At 38.9% G+C, this 8,926-nt stretch overlaps 1 protein-coding gene across 2 annotated transcripts in view; it reads right to left on the bottom strand.

Moving 5' to 3' along the window:
* Positions 1–3,006: 3,006 nt before the first annotated feature.
* LOC128380072 (putative cytochrome P450 120) overlaps positions 3,007–8,926 on the bottom strand; it is a 23,777-nt gene continuing 17,857 nt past the window's right edge. For both annotated transcript variants that reach the window (XM_053339762.1, XM_053339764.1), the window contains exon 11: positions 3,007–5,146. In XM_053339762.1, the coding sequence (XP_053195737.1) occupies positions 4,985–5,146 (162 nt within the window). In that variant the 3' untranslated portion in view covers positions 3,007–4,984. The remainder of the gene's footprint in view (positions 5,147–8,926) is intronic.

The following is an 8,926-nucleotide window of genomic DNA, read 5'->3' as shown; positions in this document are numbered from 1 at the left end:
AAAAAAAGTCCAAATGTGAAAAGTTGATCAGATTTTCAACCTTTCAAATTTTAGTTCAAATTGAATGAATCATGAAGAGATTTTATCTAATGCCTTTTATAACCTCTGCATGCTCCAATTACATGTGTGACAAACACTATGAACTCTATTGAATGAAGGATCCTGTACGCATAATAAACACTTGAGCTTCCACTTACTTCTAAATGAGCTGCACTTATCCACGCATGTGAAAGAAAAAAACATACTTTCGCCACCTCTGCTCAGCACATTCGTCAAATTCATTAAGACTACATTCACAAGAGCAAATTCATCCAGCCATTGTTTGAGGGCACGTGGTCAGCTCAATTTTCAATTGTTTTAAAATGTGAGGGGTGGACTACAATAACGTACACAGATGCTTGGAATGCAACAAAAATGCCACATAAAAAAGGTTGTATTTGTAAGAATCAGAAAATCAATCTCATTAGTGACACCGGTGGCCATTAACTGAACTGCACTTATCATCCTGTTTGTGTATGCTCCCCCTTCCCTATGCGACTATTCAAGTGGTATTTTTCCTCACTAACAGCGCTCATAATTACATAAAAGATCTCTAACGTTGAGTTGGCCTAATGGGCGCTAACCCACATATGAACACACTCAAAGAGGCTCCTGTTGCGCTGTGGTCACTGGCCATTGAGTCAATCTGCACCGCCCAACCCACAAAAAACAGAAGTTAATCAACCACTCAAACCTGACTCGACCTGCAAACTACTGAAATAACCACATACTACTACTATTTTTTAATCTATTAAATGTGCAGTAATAGAATATCAGTAGTTGAAAGACCATATGCCGCATGGTTTTAAAAGTTTTGGGCTTATGGTATTTTCAGCTTTACAGTGCATTCCCTTGGTTTATGTACAGTTTAAATGTGCCGTGTGCAGTTTAAATGAGTCATTCATCACCATGAATATTTTGTTACCAAATTTTGGGGTAAATGTAAATGTTTTTGTCTTTTTTGTCTGGTAATGCAGACTGTTTTTAAAAGTAAAATGTACATGATTCCTTTCAGGATTGCCATGTTTGCTTATTGTTTGTCTTCTGCAATGCTTTTCTGCAGTTGACTCATGTGTTTACATATAAGAGCTTCCCAAAACTACCTGATCACATACGGGAAGGAAGTTGCACTGACAAAAAACAAAACAGTTGACGTGATATTCACCTATTCATTACCAAAATCGAGAAAGTTTCGATTTGCTGTGTATTTTCCACTTTACAGACTCAAAGCAGCAGCTGCCACAAAGGAATTCAGTGCATTGGAAGTTAAATTGCTTTCAAATATGTGATTTCCAGACAATAAGCCGCAACAGAGAAAAATAATGTTAGTAGGGTACTGTAATTCCAATGTGTAGTCTGCAAGTGTCTCCTAACTTGTTTAAACAGGATTAGAGGGAGTAAAGGGAACAATCAAATAGTTCTTAGAAGAAAACGACATGAAAAAATTGAAATACAAAAATAAATAAAACAAAACCGTGTCCTTGTGTGCAAGAGGGCTCAGACTAAGTTGCTCTCGCCTGTCGTAAATTGTTGCGAGTTGGAGCATCAGCTAATGGATGAAGTGCAGGGACAGCAGTGAGTCATACCACTCTGTTCACAAGAACCCCATTTTCTGCAGGATGCAGTGTGATGTATGTCTGCAACTGTGTGTGTGTGCATGTGTGTGTGCGAGAGAGAGAGAAAAACAGAGAAACCCAGACAACTGAGTGAAAATGAGACAAGTGAGAAATATTCATGTCTGCAGCATAATTTTGTGTGTATAGGAAAGAGTATAGTCGTATGTGTGTGTGTGTGGGTGTGTGTGTGTGCGAACATGCAGAGCAGCAGAGACAACACAGTAGGATTGTTGAGTAGCTCACCACAGGACAAAAGCATCTTTCTGAGACATACGCATATGTAGCTGATTATGTAGACTGCAGACAGCATTAACAGCATAGCTCACATTGCATACATACTACACAAGTCAGGCTTCATTCACACTGTAGCTGAAGAGGTTCCAGTTCAGATTAAACTGGTTACATATCTCTTTGGTAAAAAAATACTTGCTAAAATATGTATAATTAATATATAAAATACAGTTATAAGCATGACTATTGATGCACTGTAAAGAATAGGGTCACAATTGTTTTACTCAGTCTTAAAGCATGTAAGGTGTCCATATGAGCACTGATACAAGTTTTACTACTGACCGTTAGATCCCTTACAAATGGAGGACAAAATCCACATTTCTCACTTTGGGCAAAAAGTATATTCAAAGGTTTATCTGAAGATAATATGCAGCTTCAGCAGGCTGAGCTAGTCAAATAATGTGGATTTCTTACACAGTATAAAAATCCCTCTTTGTGTCTCAACAGACAGTGGAGGGTTGGTAACAAAAAGATGGAATTTGGCACTAAAAAGATATTGACTTAATTGATTTGGATGACTAAAGTCCCATATTAGCATCAAATAAACTTTTGAATACATGTTTATAATAAAAGGAGTATGGATTTTGTTCTCCATCACTTAGATTGAAAATGCATTATTAAGGGATCTCTTATTGGAGGAATGATTACAGCAAGAAAAACATTTAATGTTCATTTGTACATTTGAGTGTTGTTTTTGAACCTATCCTTTGATTTGTTTTGTTATATTCTTTTTTTTGCTATAATTCAGCTAAATTTTAGTTGGACTGATTTTATTCTCTTCTTCAATGTGTTTTCAAAATATTAGATTTTTAATGTTCAAACACATTTATGCTGTTATCTGCTTATATTTTGACTGGCAAGTAGCCTAGATCTTTTGTGGATTAAAGAAATTAGACAACATTTGATATTTTAGATAAAAGAAATCCTAAACTCCAAACTGAGAACAAGGCCAGACCATAACAACATAATGGCATTTAAAATTAAAACATTCCACCTGTAAATTTGACAAGAGAAAGCTACTCGTACATGCATAAAACACAGCACACAGACTCATAAAAATAACAAGGTAACATGATAATTGAGAGTATATGTCTTATTATCTCAAAACATGTATATCTGATTAACATTACATGAAATTAGACACTGCCTCATTCATCAAACCATTACACATAAAGATCAGTGCAAAAATATACATAATATTTACGGTAACACAAAGAATTCACTTGAATATGAACAAAAAGACAATTAAAACTGACTAATATCAAAGTACCTGACGCTTCATCTGAATACTCTGTCTATGATTCATGTGCTTTATCATTCAGGTCACTGGGGTTATTTCAAATTTAGCCGTGTGCTCTGGAGCGCCTTCTGGCATCATTTACGTGTGATTCAGATGGTGTGTGTGTATCACTGCCGACTGAATGCTTTCAAAAATAACCAGGTTAGTGTGTGTGTGCATGTATTTGTGTGAGACTTGCATACTAAGAGGAAGCAAGTCAGTGTCGGTTTGACGAACTGTTGCTAAGCAGTGGTGGTTGCTAGGTGGTGGTGGGGGGGGGGGGACAGGTTTGGAGGCAGTGATGGAATCTGAGGGTTTACCTCTGTATTCCTGTGTGCACGTGTGTTTCCTTACGATTTAATAGGTTAAATATTGATAGGACAGCGTGAGAATAATGCTACTTCTTCAACATAAAAGCTACAGTTTTGGGTGGTTAGTTGAAGGTAATTAAGGTACATTTCAATTCAATGTAGAACATGTGATGTATGAGTAAGGTTAAGTAAAGTGATTTAATTCAATGCGGTGAATCTTTTTATAACTACCATATAATAAATGACTTTAAAAAAGGACCAAAAATTGCCATCTAGTAGTGTCAGATTTGACAATGGAGGACTTATCATGACTCATTCATTTTGTCTTCCACTGTAGATTTGTCAAGGAGAGCAGCAGAGTATCTGGCAGAGGAACACACAGAGTGAAACCAGCACACTCCTCGGCTTTCCCCACAATGATTACTGTATCATACGCAGCAGGGGAAAGCCTCGCAGTTTGCTGGCTTCCCTCTGTGTGCTCCAGCTTTTCCTGCACATTCTAGACAGGCACATTTGATCCAGAGCCGTCATTTTGGAGACATTGCAAACAATTCAATACATTCAAGCAACGACTGATATGACTGGACACAATCTGAATGTAATTTGACGCAAAGCAAAAAAAATTATGCAATGCAACTCAATAATGTACAGAGTTTTATTTTATATACAGCAAATACTAAATTAACTGAAAAGTGCCGTTTTTACTTTACATATTTGTTTGTTAAATACGGCAGCTCAGTGGCACCTCTTTTATGCTGTTTCTTTTTGATCCTAAAAAACCACTAGGGCTGTCACTTTAAAAAAAATTAAGTTCGAACAAAATCGAAATGACCCGTAAATTATTCGACTTAATTTGAATGCGCATTCCACTTCCAAACAGCTTCATCCTTGTGACTTTGGCGTCCAAAGTGTGGAACCCAAACCCACACACCTTCAGATGTTTTGTGTTGTGATTGTCTGCTTAGGATGCTCTCTATTTGTCCTCCATTCTAATAAAACAACATTACATTAACATTAGCTTAATTTCCAAACGTCAATACAGCAAGCAGTGAGTCAAGCTAGTCTAAGATTTAGAGCGCCCTCTGCTGCACCACACGGAAATACACTTCAAGTTGTCTGATGCGTAGACTGCAGCCTACATTTCGAACAGATCATTACAGCTAGAATACAAACCATTTATACCTTTTACAAACAGGCTTTGTAGTGCTCCAGTTGTAGTTCTCCAGTTTAGATGCATATGCTCCGTGAGCAGCTCCAGTCAAAAGGTGCAAAGAGTGTATCTGGTGCGCACTTTTTTTTAATTAGGTCAATTGCATCGTGAATGTTTATGCTGGTCCACCGATGCCAAAAGGTGAACCTTCCCATCCGTAGTTTATAATGGTCGAATGGTTTTATTTATAAAAATTAAAAATTAAAAAATTGGTACATCACTACACACACTGTGCATCCTATCTAGTGTCGATCTTGTCGTATCTAGTTGGATCCAGTTGGGTGAAGGAGACGGTGGGGGGGTTGGCGGGGCGAGACACAGGCAGCCATTTGAACTCAAGGTCCTGCGATGGAGGCTCCAAACACCAGTCGTAGTGCTTTAACAGGTACATGCACGCCTCCTGACAGCAAAACACAAGAAAAAACGGTTTTCTGGCTTTTTGTTGTTACTTCAGTTTCAGACATAAACAGAACTTCATTTTCGTGCCTGGCAGATGATATTTAGAGTTAAGAGCAGCGGGGGCTTAGATGACGATTTCCTAAGCAAAAATAAAATGTTACTTGGCAGAGCTAGAGCTTCCACCAACGCTGAATAAGCCTCGGACTTGCAAAGATCCAGCCTCCATAACACTTTTTGTTTGTTTGTATGCTGTTTCATAGGTTTGGAAATAGCAGCAAGACTCCTTTTAGCAGCCAAGCTGAAAGGGAACATTAGGTTGTTCGGACTTGGCTGACTGCAGTAATGACTCATCATGCACAACTCCTACTTTTGGAAAGAAAAATTATAAAAGTTAATAATCCATTTTCAATTGAATCATATGGAGCTTTTCCAAAAAAGCTTTCTTTACATCAGTTCTCATCTGACCATCTGGCAAAGCTCAAGTAGACCTTTTTCACTATATCAAATTTTCATTTTTCATCAAAAATTCCTCAATTACACTCATTCCATGACCAGTCAGTTTCATAGAAAGGTTGAACTATGGCATTATAATACAGGAAAAACCTAATTTTCTGCTCTGTTCTACATACCAAGTATTCTCAGAGCTTCATGGCTGGTGACATCACAGCCAGCTTTCCTCATTGGCTGATACCCAGCCATGGAACCGACCTATGGCATCCCCCAGTAACACACGGTTGCCCCGCCTCCCTCCACTTTATGAATGAAGATTATTCTGATGGAGGGGGAGGAGCAGTATGAATGAACGAGGAAAGAAGATGGGATGAACGAAGTGAGGGAATGGGGGAAGGATGATGAGGGTGGTGGAGGGAGGAAGGGGGGGAGGATGAAGCAAGGAGGCGATGAGTCACATCTCTGACCTAGATCCCTGCGGTCTACTTTTCACTCTGGTCACGCCCTCCTGGGTGCTTGTGTATGTGTGTGTGTGTATGTGTGTGTGGTGGAATGTGCAAGTGGTCAGCCTGCTTAGAGCCCATCAGACATACTTTAAATAAGCAGATGGTCTGGTGTTTCAGGCACAGCAGAGCAGGTTATAGTGAGAGATGAGGTTCAACGAGTGCATCATTGGTGCAAAATAAACCTAAACAAGATGATGCATACTGTGGGTATTTCTTGTATATGATCACAAGCAGAGTTGGGTCAGGTATTGTATATGCTGCTCAATGAGACAATAGAAATACATTGAATGCTTTGCTTTCTGCAGTTAAAGCCAAAGGGAAGATATTTCAGCTCTTTACAGTATACTGCAGACAAGAAAAATCCTGCTGCTGCAATCAGATGCAACTCAAAGACAGCAGGAGAAAACAGGTGAAACCCAAATTACAACCCAAACTGTCCACTGTAAACATCTGCCAGTTTATGGACTTCCTGGTTCAACACTGACTTAACATGCCAGCTATAACTGTGCTGTGGTGCAATGAGGGATTGTTAGTGAAATTACATGTGCGCTTGTTGCCCCGTTGGGTGCATTTTTATTGGTGTCTCTGCAGTCATACATCTCAGCAATTACTCTCATGACTAAAATGTTATAATAGCTAATTATAAAAAGTGCAATAAAACGTACTGTTCCTTTAAGTTTGACAGTTCCATTTGAAATACAGTATTGATACTTTTGCTGTGTTTTTTATATGTTTACAGGAATTAAAAGGCACAGGTTATTTGGTATTCTCTCATATTTCTTTGGAAAACTACAGATCAAAGTGCTCACCAGCTGATCACTATTGTTAAATTCCATTTAAAGCGAGACAATGTAAGCCTTTTCCAACAATCTATGGTCACAAGTGGAAACTAAATAAATAATGATGAGTCTTCAAACACAATGTAACAGCACTGCAAGAGCCTTAGAGTCATAAAGACAGGACTGACTCAGTAGTGTCAGTTATACAGCAATATTTATTTGCCAACATTAGTTACCATAAGCAACAGGTCATATCTATAGACTAAATATGCGTCTCTACTTCCTGCCACTATGCAAAAACAGAACAAGAAAATAAATTACTCAGAAACACAGAACAAGAAAATAAATTACTCAGAAAAACAAAAAAGAGGAAGTAAGTATAATTACTTCTTTCAAGTTTCAAAAGATATTCTCACTTTAATGTAAATACCACCAACCCTTGTGGCATGTTTCTGTGATACATTTACATGACAGTTTCCATGAGGTATTTACTTTATTATTTACATTATCTTTTCAGTAGTAGTTTGGTGAATGCTAGCCTGATAATTGAAATCCACCAGTCTCTTCTCTCATTTCTACAGTCTAACCCATGAGAAGATGACTACCCATTATCCATTTGGAGAGTAAAGAGCAATGGCCTGCCCACATTATCCCATTCAAGCGACTTTCTTAAGTAATAAAAAACACAAACAGCCTTTGCTTATCTAGAATACGTAATCCAATTTCAAATGAGATATACTTGTCCTGCTGAACAATGAGGAGAGCTGAATGAGAGGAGAGCAGATCATTAAACCGCTGGGAACAATTCACCTGAGCGCCATTCAATCAGGCCCAACATTTATAATGACTCATGAATGTATGTGTGTGTATGTGTGTATGTGCCTGCGTGTGTGAATGTGTGTGTGTGTGTGTGTGTGTATATTTGCCTCCTTGTGTGTATAGGACATAGTCATCCCTCGTTGTCACTTGCAACATCCCAAATCTATATTATCTGTTCGCACGTGTTGCTGTTTTTTTGTAAGAGGACAAACGGTAGATCCGGCCTTAGTGACGGTAATCTCCCAGGGAGTGTTAGTTAACGTCTGACTCAACTCATGTGGACTGGTGCAATCTGCTTCTTTCCTTCTGCTCTCATCTGGCCTTTGTGGCCATATTCACTGAAGAGTGAAAAGCAGTTGACCTGACATGAATGAGGTCATGAATACAAGACTGTGGTTCAAAATACAACATATATGTTTTCTATTTCTACAGTCCATGTGTTTGGCTGATGAAAAGGCATCTTGGTTGAATCAGTTATGACATCTAACACATATGTTCTTGAAAAAAATGTCTGTAATAATCTCAAATTTGAGAGCTGTTATCATTGTAAGCTGCATATGTGCCTTATGAGAACACAACAGCTTGGCAGGAAAGCTTAGCAACAGCAGCTAAGGGTGGCGGGGCAGTGAACAACAAATTATATAACAAGAAGAGTATAATAAAATAAAGTTGAAAGATGTCACTTCATAGGTTGTAACATAATAAATTAGTTGTTTTTAAGCCGGTGTCACCCTCTCACTCCCCAGTGTCAAGGCTAATACATACACAAACATTTTTACACACACACACACACGCACGCACGCACACACACACACACACCTGTTTCCCCCACATGGGAAGAAAATCTCTCTCCTTGCTGTTGTCACACCTGTAACACACTTGTCTTGTTCTGGTTCTCTCCACAGGCTATGTATGTGTGTGTGTGTGTGTGTGTGTGTGTGTGTGTGTGTGTGTGTGTGTGTGTGTGTGTGTCTCCTGAGTATATACCGTATGTACTGGTGACTATGGTGAGTGCTGCCGTTGGGACTGGCAGGTGGTTTAAACAAGACAGTCTGTACCTGGGGGATATCGGGCTATCCGTCTGATAACATTGCTGAATGCCACACACGCGCACACACACACACAGCCAAGCGTTTCATCATTCCCATGAGCAGTGCTCTATTTACTGAATGGCTGGGGGATGGTTCACCTCCTTCTCTGTCACTGTTGGTTCCTCTCTTGCTCCAT

Source organism: Scomber japonicus, chromosome 19 (genome assembly GCF_027409825.1).
Source record: "Scomber japonicus isolate fScoJap1 chromosome 19, fScoJap1.pri, whole genome shotgun sequence".
Taxonomy (NCBI): Eukaryota; Metazoa; Chordata; class Actinopteri; order Scombriformes; family Scombridae; genus Scomber; species Scomber japonicus.
This window is presented reverse-complemented; position numbering and strand designations above follow the sequence as displayed.